Source organism: Antechinus flavipes, chromosome 1 (genome assembly GCF_016432865.1).
Source record: "Antechinus flavipes isolate AdamAnt ecotype Samford, QLD, Australia chromosome 1, AdamAnt_v2, whole genome shotgun sequence".
In the NCBI taxonomy this organism is placed as follows: Eukaryota; Metazoa; Chordata; class Mammalia; order Dasyuromorphia; family Dasyuridae; genus Antechinus; species Antechinus flavipes.
Window position 1 is genome coordinate 209,774,730 of NC_067398.1, and position 20,185 is coordinate 209,794,914.

General features: G+C 34.4%; 1 protein-coding gene across 1 annotated transcript in view; it reads left to right on the plus strand.

Annotated features, from left to right (window-relative positions):
- The window catches only part of TMEFF1 (transmembrane protein with EGF like and two follistatin like domains 1), a 140,736-nt gene that overhangs the window by 85,895 nt on the left and 34,656 nt on the right, over positions 1 to 20,185 (plus strand). The window contains exons 5-6 of the mRNA XM_051995535.1: positions 5,314 to 5,410; positions 11,109 to 11,257. Of these exons, the coding sequence (XP_051851495.1) occupies positions 5,314 to 5,410; positions 11,109 to 11,257 (246 nt within the window). The remainder of the gene's footprint in view (positions 1 to 5,313; positions 5,411 to 11,108; positions 11,258 to 20,185) is intronic.

Below are 20,185 nucleotides of genomic sequence, written 5' to 3' on the forward strand. Positions count from 1 at the left end.
GGCTCCTGATGTAAAAATAAAGCAGGAAATGCTAGTGGTGACTGAAAGCTGTCTCTAGAACTCCAGACCAAAAGAAAAGCTTAAATTAACATCGCATGTCATGGCTCAATCCCTTATCACAATTAGCAGATCTAATTTTTTGTTATCCTCTTTGTACAGTCTTATACCTGTTGGAATTCTTGCCTTGGATGCCTTCACCATCACATTGCTGACTTGTTCTGGCACCTTGGACATATTTCCTTCCTCCTCTTATTCCAAGTGTCCATTGCTTAGGTCTTCTCATTAGCTAAGAGGCTACCTATTGCAGATTGTCCTATACTGACCAGTCTGCTCAACTGGAACCATAGTCCATACTATAGTGAAATTACTTCTTATTTGTGCAAAAAAATTCTTTTTTAAAATCCGTTTGGCTTCCTAAATCACTCATAGAGTCATATATTCATAACTTAGAGAAACTAAATGAAATGAATGCTTATTTACAAAAACATAAAATATTCAAATCATTTCAAAAGGAAATAGGCAATTTGAATAGAATGATTTTTAAAGAAAGAATTAACATCTTTGAAGTGTGTTTTGTGCTTAGACATGAATTTTTCTCACAGCAATCTTGTGAAGCAGATAGTGAAAATACTGGTTACTTCACAAGTACAGAGGTGCATTATACAAGTAAAGAAACTGAGAATCCAAGAGCTTAAGTGATCTGCCCATGATCAAATAATATATGAACCAGGTTTGATACTGAAGTATCCCTAAATCTAGATGCTACACTCTTCACATTATGACATGATGGAAAATTATTACTCCTCTTTCCTTACATTATCTTGGCTAAATGAGTTCACAGGAAAAATATGTAAATGATCTTGGGACAAATAGTTCCTCTATTATAGAGTGTTTCTAAACATAGGAAATGATGACATTCTGTGCAGTTCTTTTTACATGACAAATGTAATAATTATTCCAAAACCAGACAAAAGCATCATTTAAATAGGAAATTATAGGCTTATAAATATAGATGCAAAATTTTTAAATAAACTTTAGCAAACAGAATGAAGCAGTAATAGCTGCATCTAAAATTTTATATACATTAACTTGTTTGATTGCCACAGAACTCTGTTCAGTAAGTACTATCCTTATTTTACAAATGGAGAAACTGAGGCCCAGAGAACTTTAATAACAATAATAATAGCTAGCATTTGAATAGTGCTTACTATCTGCCAGACATAGTAAGCCACACATGTAAAGTGCTAAGCACTTTATAATTACTATCTCATTTGATTCTCATGATAATTCTTCAAGGTAGATGTTATTATTATCCCTGTTGAGGAAACTGAGGTAAACAGAAGTTAAGTAACCTGCCCATGATCACATAACTAGTAGATGACTAAGCTCATATTTGAACTCAGGTCTTCCTTATTCTAGGACTAGTGGTTTATTCACCACACTACTTAGCTGGTTAATGAATGACTTGCCTAAAGTCATACAGCTAGTTTCAGAAGTCAAATTTGTTTCATGATTTCTCCTGATTCTCAGTATTCTTTCCATTGTACTATACTGTCTTAATAATGACCACGTAAGATATGGCCAGAAATTAAAGAATAATTCAATATTATTTAGTAAAAAAATTAATATAACCAATTTTATCAACAAAAATACCAAAAATAATATGATCTTATCAATAGATACTGAAAACCATTTAATAAAAATTTATGATTTTTAGAAACTAGTACCTTAAAAAAGAATAGAATTAGAGAGGTGACAAGAAATAATAGCCAAATAAAGACTAAACATTATTTGCAATGTATTAATATTAGAGGCATTCCACTCAAATCAATCTATCAAAAAAATCAATATTTATTAAGCATCTGATATATGCAGGCATAGTGCTAAGTACAAAAATTAAAAAAAAAAAGCAAAAGACATTCCCTGTCTTCAAATCAAGACAAAACAAAGATACCCACATTAGCCATTTTTGTTTAACATAAAAAATTTGTTATGAAAAAATGTATATTTTAGAATGAAAAGCATCGACTAGCAAGAAATGAAAAAATCACTATAGAATGTATACTAGCTTGTATATAGTATAGTATAATAGCTTGATATAATGGAAAAAACACTGTCCTCAGGGTCAGGAAGACCTCTAACATATATAGGTTGGTTGACCTAGGAAGTCACTTAATCTCTCAGTACTCCAAAGAAGTAAGACTAAGTTGTAATATAATTGCAGATCTCCATTTTACAGGGAGTTTTATTCCCAGGAGTGCACATCTTAACCAAAAGACATGAATATATGCTTTTGGCAATCCAAGGAAATCAACAAAAGCCACGAGAAAATAAATTAAAGACACAAGAATCAATCATATTCAACATGCCAATTTTAAGAAACTACTAGGAAGATAATCCAGGGGAAAAAAAATTTCTTTTGTACAAAAGTTAATGAAATGAATCACTTGAGTATTTATCTATTAAGTGCTCCATAAGATATTTATGAAGAAAACTATGAAACCTTAATGGCAAAAGATTAGAACACCTGAACAACTGGAAGAGGATTTTTTCTTCCTAAGTTTAAATATAGTAAAATTAAAGGAAATGAGTGGATGGAGTGAATAAAGCCTTAAAGTTAGTTAAACATGAGTTAAAATCCTTCTCACGTATACTGGATTTCTATGAGAGAGTGGGGCTGATGACTTTGCACAGCTCTACCTCAGTTAAATACAATTCACTTGTAAGTCAAGTCACCACCCACTGGTCCTCTTCAAGAATGAAGGATGAACAAACTATCCTGGTAACCATGGGCTACTAGAATGATTAACTGGTACTCCTGTGATGTGAAGAGAAAGAGAGGAAGGCCTTTATCACATTGAGTGAACACGATGATCAGTTTATAGGAACTCTTGACCAAGAGTCTCACTGGAGGATCAGAGAAGATGGGTTGTGAGCTGAATTGCTAGTAAGAATGTCAAATGAATGAAATCAAAGATCCATTGAGGATTGAGTTTTTCAGTGACCATTTGCACATCAATTAAGCTCTCCGTGTTCTAAGCAACTTTGAGATTATATTTTAGAGGAAAATTGCCAATTTACATCAGTAGGAATGGGAGGTAGGGGAGAGTTTCCACATCCTAGTGAAGTAATAAGTCTGGAACAAAAAAGGAGGTGGTATATAGGGAAATATAATAGTTCTATTTTGGAGAAATTGAGATGGAGATCATCATCCTTGTAAAAATGCCCATTAGGCAGTTAGTCATCTAGGACTGTTCTAGTTCAGGAGAGAAGCTAGGACTCAGTAGAGAGATATTCTGTAATTATAATATTGTAGAATTCTACAGCCTTTGATGAATTAAGGGTGAGGGTAAACCAAAGGACAATGGAAAGGAACAGAACAAGATGAAAATTTAAAATTTTGCATTTCCTTTTTAAAAAGAAATCAACTGCACAATTATAACATATAGGGAGCTCCTTGCTTAACCACAGTTCATATAAAGAAGGCCTAAGAGTTTCAATTAATTGCAAAACTAGTTTGAGTCAATATTGTGATGTGATTGCTATCCAACTCTCTCCCTCACCACCAAAACCCAGCCTTCACTGATATGTAGTGTCCAGGACAAGGGAGGTAAAAATTTCTGACATGCTCTTTACTGGTCAGACCATGTTTGTGTTCAGTTCCAATTGCTACATTTTCAGTAGAATTGTAATCAGATTGGCAAGGAGTTTGTAAATCATGTGACACTAGGAGGATAAGTTGAAGGGATATTTAGACTGAAAAAGAAAGAATTTACTTGTTTGGGGTAGGTTGGAAAATGAGATCGCTTTCTTTAAATATTTGAAAAATCAACAGAGAAAACAGCAAAATGTATCCTGTGTTGTACCAAGGAACAAAATTAAAACTAAGGAACTAAAGCAGATTTTTAGCATAATATAAGGAAGATCTTCCTAAGAATTAAATCTAATTCAAAAGAGGACCTGAAAGTGTTCAGATGACTGTCCATCACGGATGTTATCAATAGAATTCCAGAACAATGGAATTCCTTCCAAATCCAAAATTCTAAGATTTTGTCATTTTACGATTGATTTAATACCCTTACCACAATACAAGTCTAGGCCCTAGACACCTTTATAGAATGAAGTAGAAATTTTAGTATATTCATTAATGTATACTTTCCTCTGAATTTGACATATCTCCAAATTTAAACTGGTTTTCAAAAGATCCCCCAGTAAGTAGTTTGATTTCAGGCTTTTCCTTCATCTATGCACTCTCTGGTACTTCTGACCTACTTGGTAGACTTCTACTTTATGAAATTATTCTAGGAACTCTCATTTATTAAAGTTTACAAAGCACTTTCTTCACAGCAAATCCATGTGGGAGGTAGTGTGAGTATTCTTATTTCTTTTTATAGGAGAGGGAACAGAAACACAGAGAAATTAAGGGATTTGTCTTAGGTCACACATTTAATATGTGTCAGAGAAAATATCTGAATTCAGACCTCCTTTCTGAATATCCAGTGTTCTTTCCATTATACAAAACAGACCATCCTTTAGGATTCTTCTGTGTAGCCCAGAATCCTTGAAGGGATTTAGGGTCCTAGAACTTGTTTATCAGACCAGAGATGCCCCCTTCAAACTATTTGGAGAGCAATCTGATTGACCTCACATTGGCCCAGAACTAAAGTCCTTCATTTGCTTTAGATTTAGGATATGCAATGGGGGAAAGAAAGGGAGAGAGGGCCTACAGTAGTTCAGTGGTTCTAATTGCACTCATGTTCATTCATGACCTCCATTTGGGATTTTCTTTGCAAGAATATTGGACTGATTTGTCATTTCCTTCTGTAGCTCATTTTACATATGAAGAAACTGAGGGAAACAGGATGAAGTGACTTGGCCAGGGTCACATAGCTAGGAAATGTGCAAGGTGGATTTGAACTCAGGGACAGGAGTTTTCCTGATTCCCAGTCCAGTGTTCCATCCACTGCACTATCTAGCCATCCCAGTTTTGTAATGATGGGCAATAATATGAACATTAGATAAAACTGTTCAATGAATGTCTTTGCAACTATTATCATTGCTCCAATGTATACCTGGCTAACAGGATTAGACGGATAATAACACTTCATTTTTACCTTTCAAAGAATGCATTGTACAGAATACTGACATCTGTAGAATTAAAATTGAAGTGAGGCAAAGAAGGGAAGAAGAGGAAGGTGTTTTGTAGAATTTGGATAGGATTTTGGAGACATTAAGCACTGGAAAGAGCTGATGAAGTATAATATGAAAGAAGGAGATTTTTGTTTGAAGATTCAATTTTTTCTCTTTAAACAGAGGAAGAAGGGTCAGGGGCAGAAGTTCACAGGAAGCATTCCAAGTGTGGACCCTGCAAATACAAAGCTGAGTGTGATGAAGATGCAGAAAATGTTGGGTGAGTTAACTGAAAAAAATGAATTATCTTGTTTTTAAGAGAAAGACAAAGAAAAAAATATTTATTAAAAAAATCTTTATTAGATTTTGGGAAATATCACTACCTCATTATTAATATTTTATGTGTACTTTATATATTTATTTGTATATCTACTATTTTGCTTATATTTCTCCTAATTCATTGTTTTTTGTTTAATAAGCTAGAATTCACATCTTCTTATTTAAATTTCATTGTCAGATTAATGCACAGTTAGCCTTCAATTAATAAAGCATGGGGAACAATTATGATGGCAGCAGGACAGGTACTCTTTCTATCTGGATTATTGCATTAGAACAAAGATAACAAACTCCTGCCTCAGCAGGTATAATAACAAGCCCACAGAGTTTGAGTTATGCCATTCAAATTAAATTTACAATCACATTAAAATTAATAGAGTTGTATATTTTCTACTTTTAGCAAATTTTGATGTTTGAAATATAATTTTGTTTTATGTAAAAAAAAATCTGCAGAAATATTTTCTGGTGTGATTGTAAGTATAAATAGACAAAAAAGCTATTTGTGGTAGTGCTTTCTCATTTCATTGTCTGTCCTGTAGCAAAATACTAGTCATTTCATCAAAAAGCAGTCCTGGTAGATATATTTCAAAGTTTAACAACCAACATTTGGGAATTTTAGAACATTTTGAGAAATTAGATTTATCCTCTAGCCTTAAAAATTGCGTTAAAATCAGGACAAAAGGAAGAAAGTGGAGAGAGGCAGAGGAAATCAGTTTAAATTGAGGAATGCTCTAAATAATTGATTTGTGTTTATTTATTTTATAGATACAGAGGCAATGTTGTCCTAGTATGTTGATTTCTGGGACTGGAATCAAGACCTGGATACAAATCCTCTCTCTAACAGTGACTCATTGTGTGACCCTGGACAAATCATTTAATCTCTGTGTACTTCTGGCAGCTTCCTAAGATTTATCTACCAAGTCCTAGAGGCATTGCAATCTGTGTTGGCATAGAGAATTCTCAGATCAGTGGCTCCCTATGCTGCTGATAAAAACCACTGATCCGTTACCTATTATTTAGATGCTGAGGATTCATAGACATGCTTAGATGGTTTTTATAGACATGTTTTGTATCTCACCAAGAAAAGCTTTACTTACCAGAATCATTCCTCTAGAGCATCCTACAATTGTTCATAAAGATAACCAGGAACAGAGATTTTAAAAATAAAATTCAACTTTGTTATTCTTAACTTTGAAAAATGAATTTTTCATGTAGTAGCCTCTTTAGGGCATGGAAAGAATTAATTTTTCTTTCCTAGATTCCTGAAATATTAGGGTATCCATGACAGAAAGTGTTAGATATGATAATTCCTTTACTTGGTAGTGAGATACACAAAGCACCCCAATATAACCTGGGCAAAGACTCTACAATGTAGTTGAAGAAAATCCTTAATATAGCCCTTGGATTTCTGGTTGGGATCTCAGGGGGAAGATCTCTAGCAAGTTCTAGTATATTAGGAGTGTGGGCCCACAGAGCACCAACTAATGTGATTAATTTTAACAGTCAACCAAAACAAACTACATAATAATAATAGTAGCTACAAAAGATTATCCCAGTAATTCTAGATATATTCATAAAGTTCCTTCTATTGATTTACTTTCTGCCCTTTTTATTTCTGCTGAGTTTTGGGACTCTGATGAATAAAAAGTATTGCTCCCAGATGCTGTGACTGCTGGAGAAAAAAGGAGAGAGAACTTTCTCCCCTGTCCCAACTCCATCCTCCTTTAGAGGGGTCCACATTCCATGCTCTCACTGACTGGACTTCCTCTTCAGGGTTAGCAACATAGCTTTTTAAAGCCTGCTATAACCATGTCCCAGATTTCTATCAACCAATGGCAACCTCTCCTTCCAATTCCATCATGAAAATTTCTTCTGACTTTATTAAGAGATAACAGCATAAGCATGTCTTGGCCCTGTGTTTGCATGTTAATATCTCATTACCTTTATTATCTTCCTCTTTTTTTTTTTTTCTGTCATTAGAGCAACTGATCTGGGGAGGGAGTTGGAAACCAATTCTCTCTCTCCACTAAAAATTAATTTTGAATGGTTATAAATAATAATTATTATTTATGTGTACTAATTATTATGAATGATTATAACAGAACAAATAACAATCTTCTCAATTTTATGTGCCAATTTAATACAGATTAATAATTTATAAGGAATAGTGGTTCATGTAAGGTCACGTAGCAATTTTAAGTGTATTATCAATCAGTGTTTCATACACAGAGAGGAGGAAGAAACCTCTAAAATCCAGCCACTTCATTTTATAGATCAGAAAAAGTCAGCATTCAGAAGTTAAGTGTATTGCCTAAAATCACAGAGTCACTAACAATTTGTCTTAGACAGGATTTAAAATCTGGTCTTCCAGGGATCAAGCCCATAAATATATACAGGTATACACATGTACTCAGAGAAGAAAATCTTAGGCACAAATGAGATAATAACCTATTTATTCCTAAAAGGTGTTTTCACTGAGTGGTGTGTGTGTGTGTGTGTGTGTGTGTGTGTGTGTGTGTTCAGGTGTGCCTCTATCCACTGTACCACTACCTGAATCTACAATGAACTTTTAAAAAATAGTGTTATTGTTTTTTTAATTTGAAACAACAGCTTTTTATTGCTGTTTCCACAGTGCTTTATATTCAATAGCTCCAGGGTGAAAAATAAGAATATTGGCAAGTAATTTTTACATGGATAGTTGCTATAGTTGAGAATCCATGAAGATTTTTGCAGCAGAGTAGGGTCTTTTCGAAGGCACAACTCTGTAAAGAGTTCAGTTCCTCTATTGGTTTAAATTGAAGATATCCTCTTCTCCTGTTAGAATTACAAAAGAAGTTTATTGGTATAAAAACATCTAAAATAGAATTTCTAAATAAGGTGTGATCAGGGATAATAGGATTAAGGACCAACTCTGGACTTTTAAAGACAATTTATGTAGAGAGAGTACCATATTTATAGAAAGTCATCTGCATATATATGTACCTGGAGTCACTCATTAATTCCTCTCTAGGAAAGAATGCTGTTTCCCATAAAAATTCCCAGCATACTCATTAACATAGTAGCAAGGGGTTCTTCCCCCCTGCCTCCCATTAATGTTTTATTAAATGTTCCACATGTTTGTTTAGCCCTATTTTCATATTGTTCTTCAATTTTAATGGTTTGTTTCCTTTCTTTGTATTTTTCTTATTAATAGTATCACCCATCTGCTTCACCTTCCTTTTCCTTTTTAATGAAATTTTGAAACATAATTTTCATTAGTATAGACATTTGGCAGTACATTCTTCTGTGTCTTTAAATTCACATTTTATTCTGCTGCTAAGTGACTATTTCTGTGTCAGTCCTAGTGGGATATTAACATAGTTCAATCTGAATGATTGGAGTGAGACTTCTGCATAAAAAATGATTTTATTTTCTGAGTTGTAACACAAAAATATTTGTTGAGATATTTTACTTAATAAAATAAATATCTCAGATGAACTAGGCAGGGGGAATGGTGTCAATTAGCCAAAACCAAAAAACTTTAATTATTATACTAATTTTAAAATGACATTTGGTAAAAATCCTAGTGCTGTACATTTCTTGAACTAGAAATTTCACTTTCATAAATAGGTCATGGCTATGAGATTGGGTTGAAACTGAAACTTTTAGGTTCACTGAGGAGATGGTAATTTATACCAGAAAGATAGAATAGGAAAGAATAAAAAAAGAAAAATCATGAGAGAGTACTATTGCTGTCTGTTTCTTTTCTTGTGAATTAGGTATATAGGATCATAGAATTTAGAGCTAGAAAGGCAACCTGCTCATTTTATAAGTGAGAAAAGTGAGACCTAAAGAAATTTATTCAAAATCATTTGGGTAGCTGAATTTGAACTTGGATCCTCTAATTAAAAAATCTAGTATCCTTTTGAAGATATGGAGATCCACCACAACTATATAGCAAACTTAATTCTGCAATTCTTTTTCCTTTTACCTAATTCTTCATGAATTGGGTGCTGATGAGATCAGTTTCTATATCCTCAGTATCAAAATCTCAGATTTGATTATCCAGAATTTATGATTAGCTCTTTTTTTCATGTTTCCTTTGAATTCATTATGTCAAGTGGTGCTGATAACTGTTTCTCAACAATAAAGATAAGCATATTTCTTATTGTTCTGATTTAGCAGAAGTTTTTAAGAACCCAGCCCACAGGGGCCTGTCTCTAATCACATTATTAGAAATGGAGTCTATACACATGACAGTCTCAAGTATATCTCCGAATGAGATCAATAACTTCATGGAAAAAACTGCCAAAGATACATAGAGATTAAATGAGTTGCTGAAGGTCCTGCAAGTAGCAAAGGACAGAGCCAAGAGTCACACACATTTCCCAAGTCCAAATTCAATCATTTTCCCTCTCTATCTTACCTACTTTTGCTTATAAAGCACAGTTAGTAAAGAGATGATAACCCAAGCATAGCTGTCAGCCAGAAGCAACACATTTAACTCAAGATATCTATAGTTTCAAATATTAAACATCAATGCAAAATTATTCCTGCTTTTGTTTTTCATTTCCCAGGCTCTAATGTGGTTAAATATGTACAGAGGCGCAAATAGATTCAGAGAATAAAATCTTAGGCACAAATAAGACATTAACCCATGTATTTCTAAAAGCTATTTTCTCTGAGGACTCTGTGTCTCTCTATCTCTGACTTTCTCTCTCTCTCTCTCTCTCTCTCTCTCTCTCTCTCTCTCTCTCTCTCTCTCTCTCTCTCTCTGTTTCTCTGTCTGTCTCTCTCTGTTTCTCTGTCTCTCTCTGTCTCTGTCTCTCTCTGTCTCTGTCTCTGTCTCTCTCTCTCTCTCTCTCTCTTCCCCTGTGTCTCTCTCTCTCTCTGTGTCTCTCTCTCTCTGTATCTCTCTCTGTGTCTGTCTGTCTGTCTGTCTCTTTCTCACTTTTTCTCTGTCTCTGTCTCTCTCTCAATATGTTTTATTCTATCATGCCTTTTCCATCATGTTCATTTCTAGATATCCCTCATACTCATCCTCCCACATCAGCAACTTTTCCTTTACAATAAAAAAAAAAAAAAGGTAAAGCACAACCAATTAATGGAATAAACACTTCTGACAGTGCATGCAACATTCAACTCCTCTAATCTCTACTGAAAGGAAGGGGATGTATTTCTTGATCTCTTCCCAGATCTCTAGGAGTAGTCATTATGATTACTCAGTATTTAGCAACATTATTTAGCATTTTCATTTATATTATCATGTCTTTGACTTAGACTTTTTTTGATCACTACATTGTTTCCAGTTCTTGTGGACTTTGAATATATTTGTTTTGTACCTTGTGTATGTTTTGTTCTATAAATGTCTATTTTTTTAAAAAAATATATCTTTGATATCTTTTAAAATTGCCTAAATTTCCCCATATCTGTCCCTTTGTTCTTCAAGATATCCATCCCTTGTAACAGTGTTTTTTTAAGGAAAAAAAGGGAAGGGGGGAATCAACAAAAAAATCAATACATCGTATATATCTATATATCTACATATCTATATGTATGTATGTATATACATATATATACAAATATATGTTTCCAAATATCTTCCAAATAATTTTATGGTTTCCTGTTTTAAGGCATGACTAAGTTTGTATATTTTTCAATAGGTGTGTGTGTAACATAGACTGCAGTGGATACAGTTTTAATCCTGTATGTGCTTCTGATGGGAGTTCCTACAACAACCCATGCTTTGTTAGAGAAGCATCATGTGTGAAACAGGAACAGATTGATATAAGACATCTTGGACATTGCACAGGTAAATTTTTATTTCATTTTTTTTCTACCAAAATTTCTAAATAATACAGATCTTTAATTCTATTTGCAAAGTTGAATAGTTTCCAAGAGAGGAAATAGAAACTTTTAATTAATATAGCACTTTCTTATAGGAATCAGAATTTTAATTCATGGAAATTTCTTTGTATTCTTATGGTTTTGTTATACTTTATAGATTTTATTCACTTGCTTGTCAAGAGATGAAATATTGCTCCTTGCTCATTTATTTATTCAGTAGACTCTAATTGTTAGACAATTTGGAGTTCTGAAAATTCTAGCTCTGCCCTCCTCCATTATTCCACTCAGATGCCACATACTTTGTGAAGGCTTCCCTAATTCCTGCTGCAGAAGATTTCTTTTCCTTCCTCCAGTTTTCCTATGATACTTTGGTTCTCTCCTTTGCCTCCATCACTTTTATTTATTTTATTACTTTTTATTACCTTTTATTACTTTTATCTGTATACTCATGATCTTTACTCCCCCATCATGTTATAGATTATAAATTCCTTTAAGAGAGTTGTTTCATTTTTAACCTTTGTAATTCCTAGCATAGTTCTTTCACACCACAGGCATCTAATAACTATTTGTTAAATTAGTCAACGCAGTTTTGCATTTTTTCTTAGAATCACAGATCCTGGACTTGGAATCACAGTCCTTAGAAATCATGCAGGGTAACTCCCTCATTTTACAGATGAGGGAACTGAGACCCAGGGAGGAGCAGTGACTACTCGAGGATGTCATTACTCCTATTGTTTTATTACATTATTGTCATAGATGTTGTTGTGGCTCCAGAGGCTGGAATGTATTATTAAGAAAAACATATCATTCTGACTTTAAAATGTAAAGGAATTAATTCTGTTTCCTTCTTTTGAAAATCAATTTCTTTTTAAAACCTCCTTGTATTTTGCCTTTATCTATATACCTTGAGCCTTTACAAAGACACATTCATTTTTTTCCTCTGCTTTTTGAATAAGTTGTTTTGAAATATTTCATATTGGCTAGAAGTTTTTGTAATCACTTTAACCCATGACCCTAAACATAGAGCTTTTCAAGACATTAATTAGAAGAGTCTCAGCTGGATGGAGTTCAGTCCTAAATTGAGATTCAAAGAAGTACGAGGATTCAATTTAGCTTGAAACTACAAATAGAAAAGCAGTTTGATTTTTTTTTTTGTAGAGGGGGCAGGTTGTGAGAGAGAAGTCTATTAGGTGATTTGGGATAGGGTCCAATGCACAGGCCAACAGAATAATTAAGGTGAGAGAAAGATGTGTTGTTCTCCCCTTAATTGGAGGGCAACTAATGAGAGTTCTCTCCTTTTTTTTCCCCAGTTGTAAGTAAACAATGCTATTTGAATAACAAACTATTAAAACTTATTATCCTTAAACATAGTTTAGTGATGTAATCAAATAAAACTCACATGAGTTAATCATGTACTTTTAATGACAGGATTAATTGTTATTGTATGGCATGGTAATTAGGGGGAAATCACAAAATTTTAAGAGTTGGAAAGTAACACCCATGGATAGCCAAGTAAATAATGTATTTTATAAGTAACTCCCTTCCCAAATAACCCTTTCAGGACAGCTGGATGGTATAGTGTCCAAGTCAGGAGGACTTGAGTTCAAATCCAATCTCAGACATTTAACATGTACTAGCTGTGTGAACCTAGGCAAGTAACTTAATTACAATTGTCTCTCAAAAAAACCCCACAGCAACCCAGAAACCTTTTCTATATTGCCCAGTTTTAATTGTTACAGAATTTTTCCTTCTATCCCTTCTAAATCTGTCTCTGTCTGTGTGACATTCATCAATCTTCGTCCTGCTCTTTCATGCCAAAAAGTACAAACTTAGTCCTTTTTCCACTGAACAGATCCTAAATTCAGTCATCATATCATTTTTCTTACACATAAAATCAAAAATTCTTTTTTATCTTCAGCTACAATATATCTATTTTGACTACAATACCCAAATTAACTTATAAAGTACAGTAAAAAAGAAATAAAAAAATTTATATGATAACTTGTGTATTTGAAAGGAACAGCAAGTAGAGCATAGATTTGCATTTCATGAGCAATCATCTTTTTTTATTACACTATAATATGGAAATGTTGTTTTAGTCCATAAATTAAAAATAATTTTATTTGGAAAATAGTTAACAAAATTAATACTAATGCAATACAACAAACATAATGTTAAAAAAAAAAAAACAAAACAACCCTGAAATCTTGAGGATCCTTACCATGCTGGTCTCTCTTCTTTGGACACTTTCCAGTTTTTTGATGTTTTTCCCCAAATATAGCATCTACAGATCTGATTACAGTCTTCTATATACATATGGCCTGATCAAGAAAGATGGAACAATACGACAAAATAATCACTTCCGTTGTTCTAGCCATTCTATAATTATTTTTAAATGTATTGATTTATTTAAAACTTAGATGCAAAATAAGAAAAAACACTGTACTTTTTTACTTTATTCTTTCCCCCCTTTTCTTCCCTCACCTCTCCCAAGCAGGTTATAATTAAGCACAGGTATATTTATATTTATTCAATCATATCCTAATTCACATGACTCTATTGTTAGCTAACCCAATCTGTCTAGTTTGTCTGTCAGTCAATCAATCAATAAGTATTTATTATGTACCTATTATGTGCCATGGAAAGCTAGGTGACACAGTGGGTAAGAGTGCTGGACTCATCTTCCTGGACTCAAAACATTTATTAACTGTATGATCCTGGGAAAGTCACTTCAATCTATTTGCCTCCATTTCTTCATCCGTAAAACAAGTCAGAAAAGGAAATAACAAATCATTCCAGTATCTTTGCCAAGAAAACCCTGATGGGGTCAGAAAGAATTGAATACAACTAAAACTACTAAACAACAACAAAATATATGTTCCAGGCACTGGGGACAAAAATACAAAGAATGAAAACAATTTCTATTTCCTTTGGGTTTTTTTTTTCTCTTCTCTCTCTTTTTTGGAGATAATTAGGGTTAAATAACTTGCTCAAGATCACATAGCTAGAAAGTGTGATGAGTCTGAGGCTAGATTTGAACTCAAGTCCTCCTGACTCCAGGACTGGTACTCTATTCACTATGCCATCTAGCTGCTCCCCTTTTTTTCTCTCCCTTCCTCCTTCCCTCTCTCTCTTCTGTCCCTCTTTCTGTCTCTCTTTTCCTTCCTTCCTTCCTTCCTTCCTTCCTTCCTTCCTTCCTTCCTTCCTTCCTTCCTTCCTTCTTTCCTTCCTTCCTCCTTCCTTCCTTCCTCCCTCTGTCCCTCCCTCTGTCTCTCCCTTTCTTCCTTCCCTCCTTCCTCCCTCTGTCCCTCCCTCTGTCTCTCCCTTCCTTCCTTCCTTCCTTCCTTCCTTCCTTCCTTCCTTCCTTCCTTCCTTCCTTCCTTCCTCCCTCCGTCCCTCCCTCTGTCTCTCCCTTCCTTCCTTCTTTCCTTCCTTCCTTCCTTCCTTCCTCCCTCCGTCCCTCCCTCTGTCTCTCCCTTTCTTCCTTCCTTCCTTCTTTTTCTCTCCCTCCCTTCCTTTCTTTTTAAAAAATAATTTCTATTTTCTAAAAACCTATATTCTAAAATATAAACATATATACAATATATAGATTTTATCTTTAGATCTATAGCTATACATAGCTTATGTAAGTATATACATAAAGTATACATGTATATATACATATATACAAAGTATATATAAAGTATGCATGTATATATACAAAATATACATATAAAAATAACTGTATATAAAGTATATGTATGCATACACATATGCTCATGGACATATTTGTAAATACATACATATATAGAATAAATATATATAAGATGAATGCAAATAAATATCAGGTAGTTGAATTCAAGGTTAACAATATAAGGTAATTAGGAAGGTCATTAGTTGAAATCAGAAAAGGCTTTTTAGAGAAAGTCAGACTTGAATTGTCCTAAAAAAAAGTGAGATTATATGAGGGGGAGGGAAGGAGAGGAGTGCATTTCAGGCCTGATGATCAACAGTACAAAGTCCCAGAGAGAGAAGGTCAGAATGCTGTGTATGAGGAACAAAGAGAAGGCCAATTTGTCTGGATAATAGAGTTGGGAAGTGGGGTGCATAATGTATAATAATTTTGCAAAGATAGGTTGGAGCCAGGTTGTGAAAGACTTTAGAAGCTAAACAAAGGAATTTATATTTTATCCTGGGGACAATGGAGAGCCACTGGAGTCTACTGATTAAAAGGATGAAATGATTAAATCTTTGGCAGCTGTGTGGAGGCTAAAATGTAGTGAGGAGAAACTTGAGGCAAGGTTAGAGCAGAAATCTAGTTGTAAGGAAAATACGGGCCTTTACAGTGCTATATAAATGTTAGTTATTTCCTAGAAGCAAGGCTGTGTAGTTCTCAGCATCCTTGGCTTCCTTAAGAGAAAAACCTCTGAAGGCTTGATAAGTGAAATTGAGGAATAAATAAATTATATAAAGTTAAATCTAAATCATCTCCATTATGACCCAATAGATCTGTATAGCAATTTTATTTTGGCAAAAACTGCAAAGACCAGTCAAGACAATGAGATTTTCCAAGAGAAAGGATGTATATTGGGGTTGGGGTAGGGATGGAGGTGAGGCATTTGGAGAGGGGAAAAAACCAACACAAAAAAGCACTAAGAGCCTGAAGCTAACTCTAGAGCTGGGATTGTTTTTCTCTTCTAAATTTATAAAGATACTATAGTACTGATCTGCCTAATTCAGTGACAGGAATAAAACAACAACAGCAAAAAACAAACAAACAAACCAACAAACAAACAAAAAAAACAACCCTTTCAGATTCAATCTAGAATTGCATGTACTGAACCACATAATCATGTTTTATGGTCATCAGTGAAATCTCCCAGCATGCCAGGGTATCAATTAGGACCCACTATTTACTATGTGTTAAAAGGGTCCCTGTTGATTATCAAGACTAATCATCTGGGACACTAATAACCATGTAAATGTAATAAGATATTTTCTATTCCTCAGAGCCAAAGTGTTGTCACCTGTATTGGTATTCAACCCACTAATAAATAGCCAGGGAATCACCATTTGGATCAGACCCAGATAAGATTTTAAGAGTTTTATTTTTATTCCTACAGGAAAGGGGAGGGTGGAAATCATTGTAGACAGCAGCAAAAGAACAATATATTCTCTCATATATATATATTTTCCTCAATTCCCTATCACGCCCCTCCCCACCAATATATTTTATATATTTCATGTCAAGGATTTTAGTCTGAATCAGGAAAGCTGGAATCAGGCAAATGCTATGGAAATAGAATAGGTAGACAAATAAATATTAATAAAATTAATTAAAAATTAATAAAGTCCTTGTAAACTGTAAGGTCCTTGAGGGCAGGGATTGTTTCATTTATGACTTTGTGTCCCAAAGGCTAGTGTGATATTTAGGAGCTCAATTCATTGAAATGACTGTAAAATTGTACTGATTCCAGGAAAGCCTTTGATAAAGTCTTTGGTAATATCTTTGTAGACAATGGTCAATGGATGATAATATAATTAGATGGATTTAGAACTGACTAATTTGATTAAAATTGTGTGTATAAATATATACACATTTCCATACATATACACACACACACTAGGTTGTGCTAGGTGGCTCAGTGGATAGAACACTGGACTTGGAATCAGGAAGATGCATTTTCATGAGTTCAAATCATGAGTTAAAGCCGCACACACTTAATTAGCTGTGTGATTCTGGGCAAATCATTTAACCCTTTTTGTCTCAGTTTCCTCATGTGTCAAATGAGCTGGAGAAGGAAATGGCAAACTATTCGAGTATCCAACTGAAGTCATGAAGTGTTCATTTTAATTCTCTATGTCTCAGCTTCTACGTTTATAAAATAAAGAAGATATTTTAGATGTTCCTTAAGCTCTAATATTCTTGCTACCCTAGTTCAGTTTAACAAATACTTATTGAGTACTTAGTGTGTGCAAGACTCTGTTCTAGATAAGCCAAAATTATCCAGTTCCTCAGATGATCTTATCTATGCTACTATGTTTAGATTCAGGTGGCTCATTTTAAGAAGATATTGATAACCTAAAGTATAGAAAGAAATGGGCAACCATCATGGGGAAAGGCCTTGAGATCATACCATGTGATAGTGTGATGCAGTGGAAAAGTGCTAAATTTGAGCTCAGAGGACCTGGATCCAAAATCCTGGCTGTCATGTACAATTTGTATTACTCTGCGCCTAAAAATAAATTTTTAAAAAAGAGATTATTTTAAAAGATTATAAAAAGGCCTCCTCTGATTCTAAATTCATGCTTCTGTATAATGCAGTGGAAAAGTGCTAGATTTAAGCTCAGAAGATCTGGATCCAAAATCCTGACTGTCATTTACAACTTATATTACCCTACACCTAAAAAATAATTTTTAAAAAATTATTAAAAAGCCCCTTCCAGTTCTAAATTCGTGATTCTGCGATCTTAGGGGCAACTTGAACCTCTAAATTTGGAGGGCCAATAATGTCTTCTAATGTCATTGTGCTGTACCTACCAGGCCTGTTCCCTTCTGGTCTCAATCTAACCTAATGCTGCTCAAATGGATTCTATCCAGGTACTGCTCTTCTGGATGATACTTGACTGCTCTTATTATTTGGCTCAGCTGAAATCTTTAGTTAGTATTATCTCCTCCTCAAGAGAAGAGAAGTCACTGTCATGCTTTTTTAACTTAAAACCCACAGCCTTTTTCTTGCTAGAGCTCTTATAGAAAGAGCTTGAAACCCTTGCCTTGAACAAGCAAAAAGTTTCATTCCCTAGTTTCTCATTTCCCTAACAAAAGATTCTCATATGCTTATGTACCAAGAAATATTTTTTCTTTGGAATCAGTATTGGGTACCCCTTATCTAGTTAATGCCTTCAGATTTAATATTTTCTTAGAGTTAAATTTCCTGATCACTGATATGGGGGGTTTCATAAGGCAAGTGTGCCAGCTCATGGTAAGCATTCCATATATTTCCTGATTTTAATCTCTGAAGGCTAAACTATAAACTAGGTAAGTTATTTGCCCAATAACTACCAATCAGTTCTGAGGTTAAGTTCCTCATATTTTGAACCTTGTGTCTCTCGCATGTAGATGAGCAGAACTCAAGAGACAGGGTTCACCTGCTCAGCCACATTCCTGACTCTTTTGTATACAGATAAAGCAGGAGATTTTGATAACATCTTATGTATATGCTTTATTAAATAGGAACAGAATAAATAAATGAGAAAGTTGAGAAATCCAGAAGTTAGAAGGAGGAAACATTTGGAGGAAAATCAATGGAAGGAGAGACCAAAGTGACATTGTCATGGCAGTATATTATAGACTGTCTCCCCTGAAGGAAGCATCCGATGAGGAGTTTGAGAAGTAGATCATAAACCTGGCCATGCAAAAGAATGCAACAATGATGTTGCAACAACCAGTAATTCCTTATCTGGACATTTTCTGGAGTTTCTCTGTCAAAAGCAGAACAGCTGATGATAAATTCTAAATTTGACTGAATGAAAATTTAATCCCCCAAGTGGTAGAGGAGTCAATAAGGAGAAATCTTATTATAGATCCAATTCTCATCAATAAGGGGAGCTGGTAGATGGAGTGAACATGATGGAAACTTGGCAATAAGTGACCTCTCCAGCTTTAAGAGTTTGTAAGAGAGGAGAGAAAAATCAGATAGCTTAAAAACTCCCCTAGACTTTAAAAGACCATATTTAGAATCATTCAGAGAAGGAATAGGTAAACAACCAATTGCTTAACATTATGCAAAAGAATATGATCTAAGATAGGTGAGATGCTCTCAAGAATGAAATTCTCCAAACAATTCTTATGCAGAAGAAATGGGAACTGTTTAGGAGATATGAATTTGCATGCATTGATCAATTTGGATTTTTAAAGGATACATATATAGGAAATGAAAGCAAGAGCAAATAGATAATAGAGGATGACCTGAAAAGAGCTGTAGGACCCTGTCAGAATGGTGTCAACAGAGCTAAGGGCCAGACTTTATAGAGATGGTTTATGAATGCTAAAAACAATACAAAGAGTTTTTTGTTTAGTTGTATTGAGAGCAAAGAAAGGATAGGATTCTTACTTAGGATAGAAGGTAGAAAGTAGACACTGAACAAAAACAACTCTTATTTGGGTATTTTTCCATTAGAAGAATGCCTTGGGAAAATAGAATCAAAATGGTCCTTCGGACATCTAACCTGTAAAAAATGTGATAATGGTAAGAGAGCACCTAACTGACCTCCATGAGTTCAAATCATGGATCATAGACTATAAGATCATAGTTTGGGAGCTGGAAGGGACTTCAGAAGTTGTTCCAGGATGCCAAAAGAATTGGAACCAATGATTAATAACCTGTTAGCGATCTCCTACTGCATGCTAGACATTTTTACTTGTGTGTCTCCTAAGCATCACACATTCAACATTTGAAACAGAAACTTTATTCCTTCAGACTTCCCCATTCCCATCAAGAAACTTCAGTCACTCTGGTTTGCAACCTAGAAGTCATTTTTAATTCTTCACTCTCACTGCCCTCCTCGTTGCCAAGTCTTATTGATTCCACCTCCTCAACATTCCTCATTTCTGTCTTCTCTTTACTCACTACACACACACACACACACACACACACACACACACACACACACACACTCTCTACACAATCGCCTTAGGACAGACCTTCATCACCTTCCACCTGTATTATTGCAATAGCCCTCTAACTGGCCTCCTCCAAATCCAATCTCTCCTCTTCCTAATATATCTTCCATATCATTGCCAAATTAATATTCTGAAAGCACAAAATGAACATGTCACTCTTCTATTTAAGAGCTTCCATGGCTTCTCAAGGTACGTCCTACTTTGACATTTAAAACCCTTTGTATTTAATTT